This window comes from Rhineura floridana, chromosome 5 (assembly GCF_030035675.1).
Source record: "Rhineura floridana isolate rRhiFlo1 chromosome 5, rRhiFlo1.hap2, whole genome shotgun sequence".
NCBI classification, from domain to species: Eukaryota; Metazoa; Chordata; class Lepidosauria; order Squamata; family Rhineuridae; genus Rhineura; species Rhineura floridana.
In genome coordinates this window covers 182,168,512-182,190,017 of record NC_084484.1, presented here as the reverse complement: position 1 = coordinate 182,190,017, position 21,506 = coordinate 182,168,512, and the positions used below count along the sequence as shown (strand labels likewise).

At 42.6% G+C, this 21,506-nt stretch overlaps 1 protein-coding gene across 1 annotated transcript in view; it reads left to right on the top strand.

Annotated features, from left to right (window-relative positions):
• The window catches only part of FCHSD2 (FCH and double SH3 domains 2), a 197,825-nt gene extending 182,010 nt beyond the window's left edge, over nt 1-15,815 (top strand). The window contains exons 14-20 of the mRNA XM_061629063.1: nt 3,095-3,229; nt 5,903-5,986; nt 6,134-6,311; nt 8,887-9,107; nt 10,890-11,019; nt 11,707-11,792; nt 12,992-15,815. Of these exons, the coding sequence (XP_061485047.1) occupies nt 3,095-3,229; nt 5,903-5,986; nt 6,134-6,311; nt 8,887-9,107; nt 10,890-11,019; nt 11,707-11,792; nt 12,992-13,072 (915 nt within the window). The 3' untranslated portion in view covers nt 13,073-15,815. The remainder of the gene's footprint in view (nt 1-3,094; nt 3,230-5,902; nt 5,987-6,133; nt 6,312-8,886; nt 9,108-10,889; nt 11,020-11,706; nt 11,793-12,991) is intronic.
• The last annotated feature ends 5,691 nt before the right edge of the window (nt 15,816-21,506 follow it).

The following is a 21,506-nucleotide window of genomic DNA, read 5'->3' as shown; positions in this document are numbered from 1 at the left end:
GTAGTTCAAGCAATTTTTAAAACAGCCCCCCCCCCAAAAAAAATCCCTATGTAGTTATGGATGATACCCAAGGTTAGTCCTACTCAGAGTAGACTATTGAAATAAATGAACTTCAGCAACTTAAGTCCATTGATTTCAGTAGGTCTCCTCTGAGTATGACTTAGGTGGATATTTTTTAAATTGCTTTTTAAAAATGTGTTTTTATATTTGTTTTTAATGCTTTTAATTGTTGTAAACCGCCCAAAGAGCTTTGGCTATGGGGCGGTATATAAATGCAATAAATAATCATAAATAATTTTTCACATTTTCACGTAATGTTTTCAATTACATCAAAGTAAGGCAAGTGTCTATAGGCACAAGCTGGTTGTGTTCAGTAGTTTATATACTGACTGACAATAACAATTGCAGTAAAAGAGAGCCAGTTTCTTGCTTGTGACATATATATGCAGCCAACAATGATTTTGCACTTTTTATTAATACACAGCTCCAAGTTGTTGTTGTTGTTGTTTAAAAAAAACTCTTGGTTTAGAATCTAAATGTTATATTGAATGTCCAGCAACTTCCTATTCAATTATACCCTTTTAACACTAACAGGAAATAATGTTTTTAAAGTATTGGGGGAGGGGGGGAATCACTGGGAGCTTGTTTGTCATCCTGTTTGGGATTCTAGCCTCCCTGTACGGGAGCGATGAATTCTAAGGTGTTTTGGAGCTGTGCATAAGCTGTATTGACATCACACTGCTCACACTCACATGATCAAACACTCACGTGCACACTGAGCCACTTCATAACGTCTGGATGTGGCTCGTTCCACATACCCCTGTTTTGACTTCTCTAGTCATTGTTTCTCTATGGAACTGGGAGATACAACCACCAGAGGTACCCCTCCTGTCATATTTGCACGTTTACTTTTCCATGGATGAAATACAAATGATTCAAGAGCCAGCAAATGATGGCACTCTAGCTTCCGATTTACTTATTATACAAGCATCGTATTGGGAGGCTGGTGAAGTTTTTTTGGATTAAAGCATTGTATGCTGTCCAGTGTAAATGACTGTAAACAGCCCCTAAGTCGCTACAGGATCTAGGCTCTTAGCACTGTGCTTTGCAAATTTGTGTAAACCCTTCACAGGAAGAGCCTCTTGGTTCCCTCTGATTTCCTGGCCTGAAGCTTCTCAGTCCATCAGGTTTTAGCGTTCACTAATCAATTAATCTCTTGTCAATTATCTCTTGGTTTGGAAACTGAGGGGTAATTAACATGCAGTTATCTTAAGGCTATAAGGATTATAACATTTGAAAGTGCCAGAAGTTTTAATCCTCAGGGTTATGTTACCCTACCACACATACAGACAACCCAAGTTCCATCAAATATTCCATTCCTGGTCCCAGTCTATGGTCTGAAGGCACGTAAGGCCACCTCCTTACTGAAGTTAAGCAGGGTCAGGTCTGGTCAGTGCCTGGATGGGAGACCGCCCAGGAACCATATGTAAGCCGCCTTGGGTTTCTATCATGAAAAGAAAGGCGGGGTAGAAATGTAATAAATAAATAGATAATAAAAAGTTGTGACACATGGCAGTAATTCTCAACAGCTATGCTACTCCACGTAAGCGTGCTTTAAATAAATGCCTCTCTATTTGAATTAATACAATTAATAAAAAGCATCCATCTACAGAGACTATGTCTCTGCACGCAGGGCCTTGACTTCAGCCTCAGAGTGGACACTTCTGGTGTGATTTGGATCATTCAATCACTCCCTAAGGTCTGGTACAACAGTGTTGTCTGCCTTAAAGGAAACTGAATGCTTCATCTCTGTATGAGTCACTGCTCTAGGCTGTCCTCCTTCCAGATCAGGAACCGTGCTTGGTCTAAACAGTGATTCATATAAAAACAGTGGGTGGGCACCTCAGAGGGCATGAAAAGGTTTAGGGTGTGTAAGAATGAAGCAAACTTCCAATTTTAATTCAAGTAACTTTATAAATACCTCAGTCATCAGATGTTTGGGAAACACTAGCGTAAGGATCAGACAACTGGGGAACACCAAAAGAAAGGCAATGCAAAACAGAGCAATTTCTGTCCATTGGTAGTACTCTACACTGTATGTGGCACATGCTGAAATTGTCAGAAGTCACATTACATTCTTATGAGGATGTCAAGCCAGGCTTTTCTGGAGAGAGTTGCTTCCAGGATTTTTATTGATGTTATTATTTCTATACTAGATTTACTTCCTCCTAAAGGAACCCAGGGTGGCAAACACTTCTACAATAAAAATAAAATAAAAACATTTTTGGAACATTTTGAAACTGTTAAAACATCTAAAAACAATAAAACATCTAAAACAAATTTAAGAACAGATGTAACCAAATCATGTGTCTGAATAGGCCCACAGAAACAAATGTTTTCAGCAGACGTCTAAAAGAGTTTGGTGATGGTGCCTGCCTGAAGTTAATAGGCAGGGAGTTCCAAAGTTCAGGTACCGCCACACTAAAGGAATAACTTATTACAAACATAGAACAGGCTCTGTGTGGCACTTGTAGAACTGCAAGTTCTGCAGATCAAAGTGATCTGTCAACACAAATGGTGTATGATTTTTCAGATGATGAAAGAAAAAGAGAAGATTTCTGACTGCCTTTGTGCTGGCTTCCCTCTCTTTATGCAAAGCCATTGTTTTTCTCCATGCATGGCTGACTTGTGGCATGATTTGTCCCACAAGTGCCACACAGATTTGCCACAGAAAGGAAACAACACACAGCCAAAACTTACTTGCCAACGTGTTGATTACTTTCTAATTGATTTGTGGAGCGTAGAGGAGAAGGCAATTTACACCTTTTTGATTTAGTTTTTTTTCCCCCCCCACCGATGGCTGCACAGCCGGAACAATATCCAAGGTAGAACAAAAGTATATGGACAATGGTGATACCTAAACTGAATCTTGACAAATAAAATTAACTTCTCAACATAAATTAACAGCCTGCGCCTTTGCTTTTGGATCCTCGCTCAGCAAGTAATCCTGATTGTTTTGGGGAAGGATGGTTTTCACTGTAGAGCATAGGTATAATCCAGACTGCTTAATCCCTTCCAATTTCTCTCCTATTAGCTAAATGTTGATGTGGAAAGGGAAGAAGGGGAAGAGCTAGAAGATGGCATGGATGCTTTTGATGACAGCAATTCCAGTCCTTCTGGTACCCTCAGAAACTATCCATTGACCTGCAAAGTTGTTTATTCATACAAGGTACATAAAATGGCAGCATCTTCAGGCTTTGACACTGATGAAGCCTCATGTGTGTTCCAAAATAAAACGTCGGTATTTGATCCCAAGGTGAAGCACCAACCTGCTCACTCATGGCCTACGGCCTTTAAGGTTGAAGTTAGAATGAAAGTATTGGGTTTGACGTTCCAGGGGTTCCAAGATGGTGGCTGCTGCCTGGAGCGCATGAATTGGGAATGGAGGGCATGCCAAGTATGCAAAGTGTTGGGGAGCGAGTTGCTCCATCTTGACATGCAGGGCAGCCTGGACGAGGTTTAGGCTTGCTGAGGCTTCTAATCTCTGCAGGGTTGGGTGGGCTTTAGGAATGGCTCGCCCCAGGATTCAAACGTCTCTAGATCATTTTCCGATGGCTCTTGGGGATTTTCCTGTCACCTCAGCAGGTGGTTCTGTCGAAGCCCACCTGTGTTTTTGACTCTTGCCCTTCCTGGCTGATAAAAAGTAGCCAAGTGGGTAATTTATTTGTTTTTGTTTTATACCATTTAATAATACAATATAAAATAATAAAATCTTGAAAAAAGCAAAAACGTAGCAGCACATTTTGAAAACATTTTAAGTCAGGGATCTCTTCCCTCTTCATGAATGATAAATGCCTCCTTTGAGGAAGTCATTGTTCTAGCAAGCCTGAAAGAGACTGTTGTAAGGCCTTTGTGATGTTGTGTTTTTAGAAGCTCCCTGTGAGCCTCACTATCCTGGATAATGTCTGGCCAGTCTCCACTACTACATTCCTGGGCAAGGTGCTTGAGCGTGTGGTGTAGTCTCAAGACCAGCGTTTTCTGAATGAAACATACATTCAGGTGTATTTCAGTTTGGATTCAGGCCTCATTATGGGACAGAGACAGCCTTGGTTGCCCTGGTGTATGCTCTATGCTAGGAAGTGGACATGGGGAATGTTTCCCGTTGGTTCTGCTGGACCTGTCACTAGGCTTCAGTACCATCCTTCAGAACTGCCTGCTCAAAATGGGACTGGAAAGAACTGTTTTGTGCTGGAGGAGGAGTTCCTTGTTGAGTCCCTGATCATCCTTGTTGCCCTCCTCTGATGCCGACAAACTGGAACAGGTTCAGAGGAGGGCAACAAGGATGATCAGGGGACTGGAAACAAAGCCCTATGAGGAGAGATTGAAAGAACAGGGCATGTTTAGCCTGGAGAAGAGAAGACTGAGGGGAGATATGATAGCACTCTTCAAGTACTTGAAAGGTTGCCACACAGAGGAGGGCCAGGATCTCTTATTGATCGTCCCAGAGTGCAGGACACGGAATAATGGGCTCAAGTTGCAGGAAGCCAGATTTCGACTGGACATCAGGAAAAACTTCCTAACTGTTAGAGCCATACGACAATGGAACCAATGACCTAGGGAGGTAGTGGGCTCTCCGACACTGGAGGCCTTCAAGAGGCAGCTGGACAACCATCTGTCGGGAATGCTTTGATTTGGATTCTTGCATTGTGCAGGGGGTTGGACTCGATGGCCCTATAGGCCCCGTCCAACTCTACTATTCTGTGATTCCTTAAAATGGTGCTCGGGGACTAACTTTCAACAAAGTTCTCAAAGTGATTTACATAATAAAATTGGAGAACAATTAAAAACATCCTTATGCCAAAGTTTTCACTAGATTTTGATTTGAACTCTTCCTTGAATGGGGCATTTCTTGCGTCTCGTAGATCTAAATGGGTCAGATTGTGTCAGTGGCTCCTGACTCTTGGAACACTTGAAGTAGGAAGGTGTAAGCACCACAAGAGGAGTGGCATAAAATCATCAACCCAGTTCTCTCATTGCTGCTGTTGACCTCTCATTGGGCTGCAGTGGCCATAGAACAAGTAGTACAGCTCTGTCTCTACTCCAAATTAGGACGTGATTTGAGGAAGGCTCTCATGTTTTTGAGTCAGATTGCATCGTTAACAAGCCTACTCCCCACCAGTGACTCTTGGGGTAACATGGTCATGGGGGGGGGATGACATCTCCCCCTTTTTGCCTACATTAGCTGTCATTCTGAAATTTGGCAAGCTTCATCCCCTCAAAAGGGGTGGCTGCGCCTGCAAAGTTGCATCTAATTCTGGAAGAAAATGAAAAAGCAATATTCCCCCCCCCTTTTGTTTTCAAAATGAAATTTAAATATGCCCTGCATGAACCCCCCTGGATGTATCTGCCTACAGTTTGGCAGACTTAATCTACTGTGGAGCAACTCATGTGCTTGTAAATTCCATCCATTTTGATCAAAAGTGGAAAAAGTTGTGGCCTTTTTAAGATGCCCCACTATAGTGAATGGGGAACTCAGGAGTTTCATTTTCTACTGAGCAGCTTGGAAACTGGAGTACAGATTGAATCAGAGAGAGTACAGAGCAACTCATAAACAGACCAGAATGTTTTAAATGCACAGATATGAACAGACGGTGAATTTTGGAGCCCCTGGGAAATGAGGAGTGTGTTAATTAACTGCAGCAGGTTCATATTGGAGAAGGTGCTTTTTCACTTGTGGATAGTTTGCATCAAATCACTTTGGGATGTGTCAGCATAACATTACCTGATAAGGGATTGGGATCATTGACCCTTCCAATCCTAAGATTCACCCATTACGAGTTGTGTTTTCCTGAGCCTTCATATGTATGTACCACGAACGTTATGTCGCTCTCCTTCACCATAGGCTTCCCAGCCAGATGAGTTAACCATTGAGGAACATGAAGTTTTGGAAGTTATTGAAGATGGAGATATGGAAGATTGGGTAAAGGTATCATTTTGTTTTTTCTGTCGTTGTGGCATGTTGAAGGGACAGTGGTGGGTGGCAGGTTACCTTTTTTTAAAAAAAAGGATATATATGCTCATTCACACATTTCACCCCTTCTGTTAAGCTCTTTCATTTTCTCAACCTCTACAGGCACGGAATAAGTCAGGCCATGTGGGTTATGTCCCAGAGAAATATCTGCAGTTCCCAACTTCCAACAGTCTCCTGAGCATGTTGCAATCACTGGCTGCATTGGATAGTCGGTCTCATACTTCTAGCAACTCAACAGAAGCCGAGCTAGTCTCGGGGAGTCTCAACGGAGACTCCAGCGGTAAGCGCCAAACATCTCCTGGGGTTGTGATGACCTTTGGTCCTTCAGGTTGTGAATATTTCTTCTATAAGCAGCTTGGAAACTGGAGTACAGATTGAATCAGAGAGAGTACAGAGCAACTCATAAACAGACCAGAATGTTTTAAATGCACAGATATAAGTCACATACTTTAAAAGTACTCAGCGCAATTTATAAAACTGATAAAACCACTGTGAGAACAGGATGCTGGACTAGATGGGCCACTGGCCTGATCCAGCAGGCTCTTCTTATGTTCTTATGTTCTTAAGAAATAAAAGTAGTATTTAAGAATAAATCCATCAGCTGAAAGATAAATGGCAGCAGTAACAAAAATCCAGATGTGATCCATAAACCAGTGTCCACAGCAGCATTAAACATGCTACGTAGGCACTTTATCTGTATTAGACTATTACTGTGTCATTAATAATAAATAAATAAATAATATTAGTATATTATATTCAAAGTACTCAAAAAAAACCCTGCATAAGTCAGAGGGGTGGGTAGTGGTGTATGTACATCCATGCATGCGTCTGTGCATCCAGCTAATATCCCAGAAAGGTAGGAGGGCATGCTGAGACTGAGAGAATAGTGTGCTGTTCAATAATCAACACTCTGGTAACCAGAGCTGTGGAGTCGGAGTCGGAAGCAATTTTGGGTGGAGTCAGAGTCTGTAGAAATGTTCCGACTCCGGCTTCAGAATAAAGTTTGAGTGACAGATTTTTTAAAATATAAATTCACAATGTCAGAGAAGCTTCCCATGGAGTCAGCTGTATTTGAGCATTTCACCATAACTCAAGATGGAAAACATTTTGTGTGTCAGTGTATGACACAGGACCCAGATGAAGACAAATGCTGTGATGCCAAGATCAGCGCACATTCAGGCAGCGATAAAAATGCTCCTACGAGAGCTTCCAATTTAAGAAGACATTTACAGCCCTTTCCAGGGCTGTAGAGTCGAAAGCAATATTGGGTGGAGTCAGAGTGGGACAGTAGAAAAATAGAGGAGTCGGAGTTGAAGGTTTGGCATACCGACTCCACAGCCCTGCTGGTAACCTCCCGGTTTTATTACTGTAATGCACTCTACATGGAGCTATCTTTGAAGATGGTCTGGAAACTGCAGGAGGTGCAAAACGTGGCTGCAAATGGGTTAACAAGGATTTTCCTTTGCTGCCTATATTTTACCAAGACTGATTCAAAGTGTTGATAGTAACATGTAAACCCTGAACGACTTAAGACCCATATACTTGAAGTGCTTCATCCCATAGCTCTTCCTATGCATTAAGTTCTGCAGTAAGGCCCTTCTTGTGGCTCCAGTGATGAGGCAAGTTCATTTTGTGGTTACTTGGGACAGAGCCTTTTCCATCCTAGTGTCTCAGGTGTGGAACTCCCTTCCCTTGGAGGTACAATGAGCACTGTCACTGTCCAGCTTTTGTCACTGGCTGAACCTATTCACCCAGGCCTTTGTTGGAGACTGATCTAATGTGTGACTTCAAACTGATTGTTTTAGCCAGCTGTTTTTATTGTTGTTGTATTTTATTGAATTATGTTACTGTCTTAAGAACATAAGAAGAGCCTGCTGGATCAGGCCAGTGGCCTATCTAGTCCAGCATCCTGTTCTCACAGTGGCCAACCAGGTGCCTGGGGGAAGCCCGCAAGCAGGACCCGAGTGCAAGAACACTCTCCCCTCCTGAGGCTTCCGGCAACTGGTTTTCAGAAGCATGCTGCCTCTGACTAGGGTGGCACAGCACAGCCATCATAGCTAGTAGCCATTGATAGCCCTGTCCTCCATGAATTTGTCTAATCTTCTTTTAAAGCCATCCAAGTTGGTGGTCATTACTGCATCTTGTGGGAGCAAATTCCATAATTTAACTATGCGCTGAGTAAAGAAGTACTTCCTTTTGTCTGTCCTGAATCTTCCAACATTCAGCTTCTTTGAATGTCCACGAGTTCTAGTATTATGAGAGAGGGAGAAGAACTTTTCTCTATCCACTTTCTCAATGCCATGCATAATTTTATACATTTCTATCATGTCTCCTCTGACCCGCCTTTTCTCTAAACTAAAAAGCCCCAAATGCTGCACCCTTTCCTCGTAAGGGAGTCGCTCCATCCCCTTGATCATTCTGGTTGCCCTCTTCTGAACCTTTTCCAACTCTATAATATCCTTTTTGAGATGAGGCGACCAGAACTGTACACAGTGTTCCAAATGCGGCCGCACCATAGATTTATACAACGGCATTATGATATCGGCTGTTTTATTTTCAATACCTTTCCTAATTATCCCTAGCATGGAATTTGCCCTTTTCATTGAGATGGGCGGTTTTTGTTTTGGTTTTTTTGCATCATTTTTAACACACTTAAGTCATGAAGGATATAAATTGAAATAATATCTAAATAATAAAAAAGGCATAGCCACTCATAATGTTGTTTTCAACATGTGGCTTACAGCTGTGGTAGGAAACGTTGCAGAAACAGCCTTCAGGATTACAGCAGAAGTGATCTAGGAAGCACATTCAGCCTAGATGTTCTTATGTTATGATATTTGCCATTTCTTTTCCAGTATGTTTTGTAAAAGCACTTTATGATTACGAGGGGCAGACAGACGACGAACTGTCCTTCCCAGAGGGAGCAATAATCCGTATCTTGAACAAAGAGAACCAGGATGATGACGGCTTCTGGGAAGGGGAGTTTAATGGATGTGTGGGGGTCTTCCCGTCCGTACTAGTTGAAGAGCTAACAGCCACGGAAAATGGAGAGATCCAGTGTGTTGCAGATGTTCAGGTATGGGGGAAATTGATTGGGCATGAATGGGACAGGACAAAGGTTTGATCAACCACAATGTAATCAACAATTGCCAGATTTCCCTTGTCTTACTATAGACAGTCGGGATTTTCAGAGAATGCCCTTAAATTCTGTAACAGCAGGCAGATATTTTGAAGCTAATCTTTTCCTCTCCTAGCTCAGGAGCCGTGTGGTACTGTATATTGCTATAACAGCACCAAGCCTTAATTGTTGTTTGTCAAAAAGTTCTACATACAACACACATCATAACACAACATGATGACATGTTCAGCAGAATTCAGTTTGCATGTTTGGAGAGAACTGTGCTTGTAGGAAAGCCACAGACTTTACGTGGCACACTGGCATCATTGACAGGGCCTCTATACTTCTCAGGTCTTGTAAGTGCTCATCAAAACCCTGGGATGTCCCTTCCCTTTCTAGCCGTTGCAGAGGCTACCCTAATCCTGACTTTTCTCCTATGATTAAGGACAGTAGCTGCTTATGAGATCTTTAAATGCCAGGGCAAATGGGAGATTTTGGGGAGAATGGCAAAGGAAGACTCTGGCACTTCACTTTCTTTGCCTGAGCCAATTTAATATTATTTGTGCTTCGAACATTGGCAAAGGTTAACAGCAGATGTGTGCAAAGAATGAAAGGAGTGGTGAGGGGCAAAAAGGAAATAGAAGCAGAAAAAGGAAATTCCCAGTCTCCTTCCTGTAATTAATCTCTATGTGGTACATTGAGAAATCAAACAGAGCTTGGCAGGAGGAGAATGGCCACTTCTTAACAGTTCCAGTTTAGCTTGTTCATTTCTGAAAAATATGCCTTCATTTTGGGCTTGTGAGTCAACTTTTTATTGTTGGGCTTGCTTCCTTGCTTTCAATTACATTAAAACGTCTTTCCTTTCTTTGTTTTTACATAGTTGCCCTCCCTTTCTCCAAGGAGTGAAGGGTAACGAATATGGAGCTCTTTCTGTGAGGCAGCATAGGCAGAAAACACACAGGGAGCTTAATGGTCGAGCAGGGGGTTGAACTCTGATCTCCACTGTACCACACTGATTCTGTAAAGTGTGCATGTGGCAAACAGTGTTTCTGAATCCTTGCATCTTTCAGGTACATGCCAGGGAGCTGGGCTTGGCTGCAGCTCCCCACTGTATGTATAAAGATGAGGGCACCCACTGACACGGATTCTTTGGTGGAGCTGCCCATAGGCTCAGCCCAGTCCAGAGGCCTGTGTGCTCCTGGTACACATGGAGATCTCTCAGCAGGCGCAGAGCATTCTCTGCACTGGTTTGGGGCAGCTCCACAAACACCATGCAGATGTGCCCTTGGAATTCTGTCCTTCAGGAAGTTTGCATGAAACCCTTCTTTGGTTTCCTTCAAGAGAACCATAAAAACAGTTTTATTTGCTCTGCTTTTTAGTGTAATTTTACCAGCTTGATATTTCGGCTCACCTGTTTTTAAACAGATTTCAATTTCAGCTTCCTGCTTTTACTGATGCATTGTGGGTTTTTTTTTCATTTGTTAATGCTTTTGTTTTCACAGTGTGTGTCTGCCTTTCCTCCTTTTTCCAATGAAGCCAAAAGCAGCTTACAAAGTAATCTTTTTTAACCTGTTTGCTCCCCTCGAATCAGTGCGACAGAAATTTATACAAACAAATCGTTTTTGCTAGAGGCACCCAAGTCACTGGATTATGATGAATGTATTAACTGATGTGTGCTTCCAGCCCTGTCATTTTATAATTTTTTTAACCTCTTCCTATTTCTTATTTCTTTTACTGCAGGTATCTCCATCTCCAGTACCCCAGAATTCTCTGGCACCACTGCCGCTGTATGACCAGCCTCCAACCAGCCCTTTCCATAGCCCTGATAAAAGAAGCTCCCAGTACTTCCCACGGTCTCCAACAACAAACGGTAAGAGAGATGAAAGAGCCAGCACCAAGGTATAAGAGCAGCTGGTCTGTGTACCCTGCACCAGGAAAAGCCAGATTCTGTACAGAAATGAAGCAAGTTTTAACAGATGTCGCACTCTTGCTTAAGTAAGAGAAGTGGGTGGCAAGGACCAGTGCAGACCACTGAGATTTCCCCTCCTGACTTTTCAAAGCCCTGCACAACTTCCTTCATGCTTGTGTGCATTCAGTCACTTTCACTGTATAATAGCTTTGGAGGTTATACAGACAGTATAGCTCCTGGTGCATGCATTTTCAGACAGGGATAATCAATCACAATTGATCTTTATTTTTATTGTATTTTTAATGTTTTTATTCTATTCTTGTTTTGTTTTGGTTTTTTATACATGTTGTTGAACCGTGCTGATGTTTTTAATGAAATAGTGGTATACAAATGTTTTTATAAATAAATAATATATAAGTTTCCTTATGCAGTGCTGTTCCAGTCACACAGGATACACACAGCCTTGGAAGTACTTAGTGAAGTTCATAAATCTCCATGGCAAAAAAGTCCCCCCAAAATTGCTGGTATTGCACAGGGCTTAAAATTCCAAAATCTTAACATTTTTAGGTGGTGCAGCATCTGTGACTGATTTCATCTAGAAACAAAAATTGATGTGTGTGTGTGTGTCTCCCCCTACCCCAATTTCAGAAAGCAGCTTTACTTCAAATTCTCCCGGATTTTCTCAGCCACCACGACCTTTGCCGGAAAGCACTTCGTATGGCAAACTGAGACCAGTAAGTTTTCCAGGCATGCCATAGAGCTATAGAAATTGGGTATTGCTGCATTGACTCCCATGGGCTAAACTCAGCTGGGCTCATATGTAAACCAAGTTAGAATCAACGTGCTCAACGCTGCACCTTTTGAAAGAACATTTTCATTTACATTTCATGGGTAGCCAACCTGAGATGGTTGCAGTTGCCGTGGGTAGTGTGGGCGCTTTGATAGGAGGTGGGTGGCCTGTGAGCTTGGGCGCACAGGGTGAGACCTGTCCTCTTGTGGTGATCTGTGCTTGCTGCTCCCCAGTACAGTAGACTAGGGGGGTGGGAAGTCATCCTGAGCAGTGCCAATAGCTATGGTGATGGTGGCAAACATGGTGGGCAGCATTGGGGACATCGTAAACTTGGCAACAGAGATGTGTTGTCCTAGAGACAGAAGATGCAGTGAGGAGTGACAGACTAATTGCCATGATAGCAGTACAGTCCTCTGCCATTGTGGGGCTCAGAAATCTTGCACGACTTTTGGGTGGTGGCAGAGAGCATGCAGAGGATGAGAAATGACATATAATGGCAGGGGCCACATTTGCCAGGGAAGATTACCCCAACGCTCTTCAGGAGCAGTAAAGCAGATCCAGGGGTGGGGGAAAAGGAGAACCTTGGTGGAGGATGACCCTCTTCCTACAATGCTGGAAAGTGCAGGATCTTTCACATGCCCAGAGGTAATTATATACGCTGTCTAGTATACATGAAGAACATAAGAAGATCCATGCCAGGTGAGACCAAAGATCTGTCTATCCCAGCATGCTCTTTCCAGCAGTGGTCAGCCACATGTTTGCAGAAATCGTCCAAAGAAAGCATGAAGGCAATAGTCCTCTCTTGTTGCCTGGCTGCATGCAGTATCTCATGTCCAGAAGTAGGACTGCCTTTGAACAGGGAGGTTCCATATAGCTCTCTCAGCGCAGCAGAAGAACTCTCTCATCACTTTCCACTTGATTTGTGACCCCCTTGGCCAGTATTGCTGTCACTGGTAAATAAGAAGTGTATGTCCATCAAAATAGGGAGATAGCCACCGCCTCCCTTTCCTGAGCACACCATGCACCCATAACACTGTGCATGAGGATAATGGTTGGTTGTGTGCTCAGGAAGATGGACTTATATAATAATCATTTGTGCTCAGGGTAGATTTCTCTGTTCATGCCCAGCTTTGGCTCTTTCAGGTACGAGCTGCCCCTCCTCCTCCGACACAACATCGTAGACCGACAGAGAAGATTGAAGACGTTGAAATAACCTTGGTGTGACAAACAGGATGAATTGCGTAGTACTGCTACAATCAAGGCCAAATGCTGGTGATGTTTGGTCAGCTCTCATTCTTGGGCACCTTTGCATGATGGAAGAGACTTTAAAAAAAAAAAAAAAAGACTGAGGAAAAGCAGGAGGATTTTCCAGGAACATTGACATGGTGGTGGACTCTTCTTCCTGCAGTCATTAATATTTTGTGCCTTTTTAATTTTTTGCTGTTTGGTTCCACTTTATCTACCTGCCATCCTTCCTCCTTTAGCACAAAACATGCAGAGGAATGTCTTTGCAGATGTAAAGTTTCCAGTGGAGCTTCAGAGAGCTCCCTCTTCCATTACGGACGGTCTACAAATTGCAACTTCCTTTGCGGAAACAACTGTACACGTTGATGCTTCCCTATCACTTCTGCAGTGTGTAGCACAACAAATAAAGTCTCATTCCTCATTGCATCAGGCATCTTGATGCCGCTCGATGAGGAAATGTGGCATGTTATACTGCCGCTACAGGCTGTGTCAAGAAGGGCAAGTCATTAACAGGAATGTATTTCTACAAAGGAAGTGTAACATGTAGACCAGCCAGCAGTCCTAGCATACATATACCATGTGCATTAGTACAGTATATTACTGTTGCCATAGGAATGTGTTAAAATATTCTTTTCCTATTCAAGTAGCATTCAAGGCGTATTAATCAGAATGTATGAAATAGAGAAGGGGACACACAATTGTAAGTTCAAGGAGAGGCTGGCTCCTCTCTGTCCATCTCCCCTCCCCCTACAAAAGATGAAGAAAAAAAACAATTCTACAACGAAAGGAAAGCACTGCAGATCATATGGGGTTAATGACTTCATTGTGCATCTCTTTCATAACTAACCGTAAAACCCGAGCATAATGTTCCTTTTGTATTGATATTTATGCAGTGCATTTAGTAATAGAGTATCTACTACAGAAGTGCTGACTTAGTAGCAACAACATGTTTTTCGTAGGATAAAACTGAATAAGCAGGATTTTCATCGTAGAGCTGGAAATAGCCGTTCATTTCCTCTTTAAGCAATTCCCCCCACCCTTTATACTTGTGTTGCTTCTTAACCCAGTTATTGCTGTGTAGTTTTGCTCTCTGACATTAGCAGTATATTTTGGACACTGGAACATCTGGCTAGAGTTAAGAAGTTTAAATGTATAGAATATTGACGTGTGATGTCTAGCTTTATTAGCATTGGGTAGCCCTAGCTCAGATCTCCGCCCAAACTCAGCTCAGACCCAGGAAACAAAGGCTAGAAGATGGATGGTCACTTGATTTCTCCCCCCGCCCACTCCCACCAGTGTTTGAAAGAGGCACGAAGGAGCCATGGTGCCTCTCATGTGTACACTTGCTTGGCTTGTACAGCTATCACATCTGTTCCAAGAAGGCTTTGCGAGATTTCTCCCCCCACAGAAAAAAAATATTGCAAAGCCTATTTGGCAGAGGAAGAGGATACTGGGTCAAATGAAATCAACAGCAATGGCTGCATCTTACCACTCTCTGCACACTGGGGAAGGGAGTGCAGGGAAATTATGACCATGTGCCACCACCCTAGAATCAAGCCAAGAAAGCCATGCCTGATGTCCTTGCATCTCCATCAGTCCACTTTTGGAGGCAGAGAGTAGAAGGGGGCTTATGTTCTTGGGTGGGAGGCAACCTTTAAACCCCAGTTTCTCTGAGCAAGCCGCTTGCGGCTTTCAAGTGAGGCAGAGTTGTTTCGTACCTGAAGGTGAATAAAAGTGAAATGGAGGGGGGAGGAAATTATTTCAGGTGAAATTAGTCTCTGAGCAGCAACCCTCATAGAGGGGAGGGGAGAGAGGGCAAAAATTTAAATCAAATTCCATCCCAAGTAACTTCCAGTGAAAGGGCTGGAATATATAAAACCACCTACAAAAATGTGCTTACAGCTGAAGCATATTAAAGGAGCTCTTGTGTGTTCATGTCCCCCCCCCCCAAATAATTAAAACATAGTAACCATTTCGGAGTTTAGTTGCCTAATGGACTACATCTTTTTAATTCTGTGGCTGCAATTTGTGAAATCATTTGACAAGATTTTCCTCTTAAACTTTGCACAAATAATCTTGGCTGGGTCTCTTGATGTATGACTATTTCTGCCAATTTTTCTTTCGTTCAGTTGGCCTAAGCGAGGCAAGAGCTGTTTGAAGCATTGTCTGCAGCAGTTGCCAAATATCTGACAGATTCCTGTGAAGATTCTGGGGGTGGGGGTGGGGGGGATTGCGCCTTCTGTCCTGTTGATCTGTTTGAGGTCTTTTTTTAAGTGTTTTCAAACTTATTCTTAAGTTTTTTTAAAAAACAACAACATTTTTTTAAAGAACTGTACTGCAAACATTTTAAAATGCTTCATGAAAAATAACTGTTGCCAATAATATTCACATGTTCTGTTGGGTTGGCCAGTTTTTTGCATTTATTTTTTGTGTGTGTGTTACCCAGACTTTCAAAATTCAAAAAGTGTTATTTTAAAAAAAAATCTCCTTAGTTATATTTTAAAAATATTTTCTGTAAGAGCTGCTAATTTTTATTTAAAAATAAAAGTTGTAAAAATACACCTCCTTTTTAAACTTCATACAGGGCATGCAATAGAACATATCACCATGTACAGTGTCAGTACACTGAAAGCAGAACCTTGAATGCTTTCTTTATATTGGCTGTAAAACTTTGTATTTATTATGTATAAAATGTTGAATAATAAAAAGTGGCTTTAAATCATGAGGCATGGTTTACTGCATATTGAGTGCTGCTCTATGGTTGTTTATCCAGCATCTGTAAAAAGCTGGGCCCTGTTCACGGTATTTGAGCATATAAACCTAAACATCTGTAGCTGACTTATCTTGAACATGAAGCACAAAACTCAAAGCAAACAAACTCTAAATAGTAGATCTGCTATATTTTTTACCTGTTTATAAACTAAACCTATTGGCTATAATGCCAATGAATGCATTTGCAATATTAATATAAACAATAGGAACAAAGTTGAACCTTGTCATTAATGTGAATAAAAATTAAAACTGAAAAAATGGAAATGGACTGCCTTCAAGTCGATCCTGACTTATGGAGACTCTATGAATGGGGTTTTCATGGTAAGCGGTATTCAGAGGGGGTTTACCATTGCCTCCCTCTGAGGCTGAGAGGCAGTGACTGGCCCAAGGTCACCCAGTGAGCTTTGTGGCTGTGTGAGGATTCGAACCCTGCTCTCCCAGGTCATAGTCCAGCACCTTAACCACTGCACCACACTGGTGTTAAAACTAGGGAAGCACAAATTTTAAATGAGGTTTGTTTACCTTGATTTCTGTGTTTTTCATTCCTGTTTGAACAATCCATGATATTTCCCCCTCTGTTTTGTTTTGTTTTGCTGACTTATCCTAAATCAGACAGGACATACACATGGTGCTTTCCCCTTCATTTTGAGAGCCAGTGTGGTGTAGTGGTTAAAGTGTTGGACTATGACCTGGGAGACCAGGGTTCGAATCCCCACACAGCCATGAAGCTCCCTGGGTGACCTTGGGCCAGTCACTGCCTCTCAGCCTCAAGAAGGCAGTGATAAACCCCCTCTGAATACCGTTTACCATGAAAACCCTCTTCATAGGGTTGCCATAAGTCGGGATCGACTTGAAGGCAGTCCATTTCCATTTTACCAATAGTCAAGAAACCAGAAGGCTGCTAGGTCTGAGGAGGGCAGCTGTGAGAGAACTAGAAAAGGTCCTCAAATGCAAAGATGTATCACTGAACACTAAAGTCAGGATCATTCAGACCATGGTATTCCCCATCTCTATGTAAGGATGTGAAAGTTGGACAGTGAAAAAAGTGAATAAGAGAAAAATCAACTCATTTGGAATGTAGTGTTGGAGGAGAGTGTTGCACATATCATGGACTGCGAAAAAGAGAAATAATTGGGTGTTAGAACAAATTAAACCAGAACTGCCACTAGAAGCTGAAATGATGAAACTGAGGTTATCATACTTTGGGCACATCATGAGAAGACATGATTCACTAGAAAAGACAATGCTGGAAAAAACAAGGGAGTAGAAAAAGAGGAAGGCCAAACAAGAGATGGGTTGATTCCATCAAGGAAGCCACAGACCTGAACTTACCAGATCTGAACAGGGTGATTCATGACAGATGCTCTTGGAGGTCGCTGATTCATAGGATCGCCATAAGTCGTAATTGACTTGAAGGCACATAACAACAACAACTAATCCTTCTAGCAAGATGAAAAGCATATCACCTGGGCCCTTCTGGATGCAAAGCCCAAGCCCTGCCACTGAGCTGTGGCCCCTTCCACAGGCTCTAAAGATAGGAAGCAAATGGGAGAATGAGGTGGAAAGGAGCAACAGAAGAAAGCTCACAAGGAGGTTTGATAAGAGGCGGTTTCTTAAGAACTTTGTAAAGCAACTGGTGAGCAGAAAAGAGGAAGATACCAAGTTAAGAAACCAGCTACCGTTGTGGTTCCAGTATTTACAACTAACTAGTTATATTACTAGAAACAATAATATTAGAATATCAGTACCATAATCCAAGAACTCTGGTGTAAAAAATGATAGTTGTGGTTAAAAAAGAAAAAAGCATGGGGGGAATGACTGGCTCAAATATATCCAGATATGGAATTTTATGTTTCTGAAAGATCCAGTCCAAACAATCTGTCAAAACCAGGGGTGTAGTCATCCAGGGACTTGGGGGGTCTTAGACCCTTTACCTTTTGGGGGCCAGGGTCCCAGCAGGGTCCCTATGTCTCAAACATCCCGTGAGGCATTCAGAATGAAAGGGGAGTGTGTTGGCCACTGAGAAGGTTCTTCTAACATGCTTCCTTGTCCTTTCCTGCTGATTGGAGCCAATCAGAGTGAAAGGAGGTGAGTCAGCCACTCTTCTCAGTAGCGAACAATCTCCCCTGTGATGCTTATTGGCTGCTAGGGATGTCTGTTGTGGGAGAAGAGCTTGGAAAAGTTACTTTTTTGAACTACGACTCCCATCAGCCCCAGCCAGCATGGCGCATGGCGCTGGCTGGGGCTGATGGGAGATGTAGTTCAAAAAAGTAACTTTTCCAAGCTCTGAGCCTCAGAAGGCATTGACAACTATCTCCTTCTCAACCCTGCAGCAAAAAGGGAGGGGGGCATGGCTGTGACTAACGTGAAGGGACCCTGCACTTCTGAAGTTGCTACTACACTACTGGTCAAAACAAGAGAATCACTACAAGATGCTATGTAAGTGGTATTTGCTATGTCCTGTTTGGTTTTTTAATACATACTAACGTAGAATTAATCTGATGAAGGATATATGAAGATTGAATGGTATCAGGTAAATGCTGCCACTTTTTTGAATATTTTGAGTTGATTATATAATTAGTATTGGTCCCTTTTATATGATGCTTGCATTAATTGAGTTATTTCTCTTGATTATGTATATAGATGGGATATAAGCATAATTGCATGTAGATAGGTATATATAAATTTATTTTTAAATGGGGGGGAAATCATGAATCAAACAAAGGGGTTAACCTGCTCTTGTGAGAACAAGTGTCCCAGTTTGGACAAGAAGGAGGCAGGGAATAAAAAGTCCTTGACCTGTAAGAATGGCTGTTGCTTGTCTTGAAAAGAGGGCTCGTGTGTATATGTGTGTGTGTGTGTGTGTGTGTGTGTGTGTTGGGTTTGCCAGGTCAGAAGCATCCCCAAACCTGAGATTTTAGGGGCGGACCCAAGTGATGTCACAGGGCGGGCCCAAGTGATGTCACGGGGCGGGCCCGAGTGATACATTAAGCATCAATCACAGTTGCTTGGAGCATACAATTAAAAAAAAATCTGACTGGAAATTAAGCTAGACATCTTAGCTAAAAGATGGAGCCTGAGTAGGAAACATTTAATCTAGCCTACTTGCTTTCGGCAAAGAGGGTTTTAAGTGCCTTCAGGCTAGGCCAGTCACCAGAAGGCCACTGTAGGAAGAAAGGAGCCTAGTGTTGTGGAGATGTTAGATGGGAGCATTCAGGAGTAAACATGGATGCCCCTGAAGGCTGCAATTCTAAACACACGTACTAAGGGACTAAGCCCCCATAGAACTCAACAGAACTTTACTTCTGAGTAGATATAGTTTGGATTGTGCTGTTGGTAAAGCTTGACTAGGGATCCTCTGCAAAGACATCCATATCCAAGCAGGGTTAGCAACCCCCTGCCTGCAATACCCTCCCCTTTTAATGTGGCTGCTCCAAACTTCTTTACAAATTTGACCCTTCACTTCAGAAAGAGGTCTGAGAAATGAGTAAGAGTATTATTCTATTGAATGCCAAGCGTGGCTGATGGCCACAAGCTATTGGGCTAGACTAACTTATGGAAAACCTCCGGGATATCTAATATATCTCTGGAGAGACTCATTCAATTCAAATTGGAATATAAAACTTAAGAGCAAACTTTCCATGATAGGTCTTTCAGTTGAACATTTAGCAACACATACTCTTACTTCAGCTAAAAGTGTAATACGGTCTCGCCTCAAAGACATAGATTTACAAAATGCCGTATGTATGGCTACAAAAACATGCTCTCCCATTCATTTTAATCTAAAATTCGAGCCCTTCATCTACGCCTCCTACCTGGATTTCCTTATGGTTCCTAAATTACGTCTGGCTTTTACTAAGGCCAGATTTAACTCCCTTCAGTCTGCATTACTGACAGGGAGGTATCAAGGAATTCCCTATGAACACCGCTTGTGTCCTTGTGGGAAGGGTAACATTGAAACACTTACCCATGTTTTGATTAATTGCCCTATTTATGAGCACATACGATGCAAGTTTCTATCTGCCATAATGGAAAGCAGCTCCTTGCTGGCTCCGGATAATGTGGTTCGCTATTTTTTATCAGGAACAAATAGAGCTCTTACTCTTAAGGTTGCTAAATTTATATACGCTGCGCAATTGGTACGAATCGAAGCGTTGTCCAGTTAAACTTGTACTTATATGTATATCAAATCCCTAACAGACAAAATGCATTATTTTTATCCTCTATTGTTTTTATTTTATTTTATTTGGCTTGTATTATATGCCTGTAACAGGACGGGTCTTTGACCGCAAATAAACTACTGACTGACTGACTGAGTAAGAGTAAGAAGATTCTCTACTCTTTCTGTCTGCATAGATGCCCTCATCCTTCCCCTGTGCCCAGCAGAAGCTCTGGGCCAGGTGGGACGCAGTGGCATCTCGTAGAGGACACCCTCCCTTTTCCTGGGGTATATGATTTGTTCTGTCCTAGAGCAGAGTTTGGGGTGGGCACCCCCAGTTACTTATTTTTTATGACATCATTATGTATTTATGATAATATCAGAAGCCTGATGATTTTGATTGCATAAATGTATTGGTATTCTTGACGGGGAGAGTCCCCCAATCACAGTGATATATCATACAGGGTACCCCAACATATACTTTGGGGTTCACAGACATGTTAAGTTTGGTTTGAAGTTGCTGTAGTTGTCAACTCTTCTTTTTTAGTGTTTTGAACTTTCAAGCAAATAAGGAACTGGGAACTAGGAACCAACTTCAGCGTCGTATCAGTTAAATAGATTAAACAATCGTGGGGGGGCTGACGTTTTGGTGTATATCTCGGGAACCAGACCACCTAGAAACTTGATTTTTTTAAAAATTGAAGCTGAGAGTCCAGAGATTAAGGGGTGCTAGCTGGAGAGCCAGAGGGCCCCCCAAAAACTGGAGACTTTGGCCAAACACCGGAGACCTGGTAACTCTAGCAAGAAGGCATGTGCGAAGCAAGGCCAATAAGGCTGTGGCCTGAAAAGAGGTGTGTCTGGAGAAGGGGTGTGGCCTGGGAGAGTCCAAAGAGCCACACAGAGGTTGCATTTGGCCCCTGGGCCAGGGTGGGGTAACTCCCTGACTTAGTCTTAATATAGGGCGTGGGGGATAGGGAACCTTCCTCAGGCTTCTGAAGAGGCCACAGCTATGTGATACTGGCCATCCCATCAGTCTTCAGCAGAGGGAGAAGTGAAGGCCTTCTGGCTGCCTCAGCTCTTCTTCCCCCTCACCTGTTGCCTAGTCACAGCCATTTCATCCGCCTACCTGAACTTGCCATCCCAGCTGATGTTCAATATAAGGATTGTAACTTTACAGAAACTGGTGCCTCAGTTTGCTTTTTCCCTCCTCATCCCTTTTTTCCTTTTGTGTCGTGCCATTGAGGTTGTAAGCCTGAGGGCAGGAACTGATTTCTTCCTGTTATTGACCTGTAAGCCGCTCTGGGAGCCTTTTCAGCCACAGAGAGAGACAGCATGGTGTAGTGGTTAGAGTGTTGGACTGGGACCTGGGAGACCAGGGTTCAAATCCTCTCTCAGTCATGAAGCTCACTAGGTGACCTTGGGCCAGTCACTGGCTTTCAGCCAAACCTGCCTCACAGGGTTGTGGCGAGGATAAAATCGGGA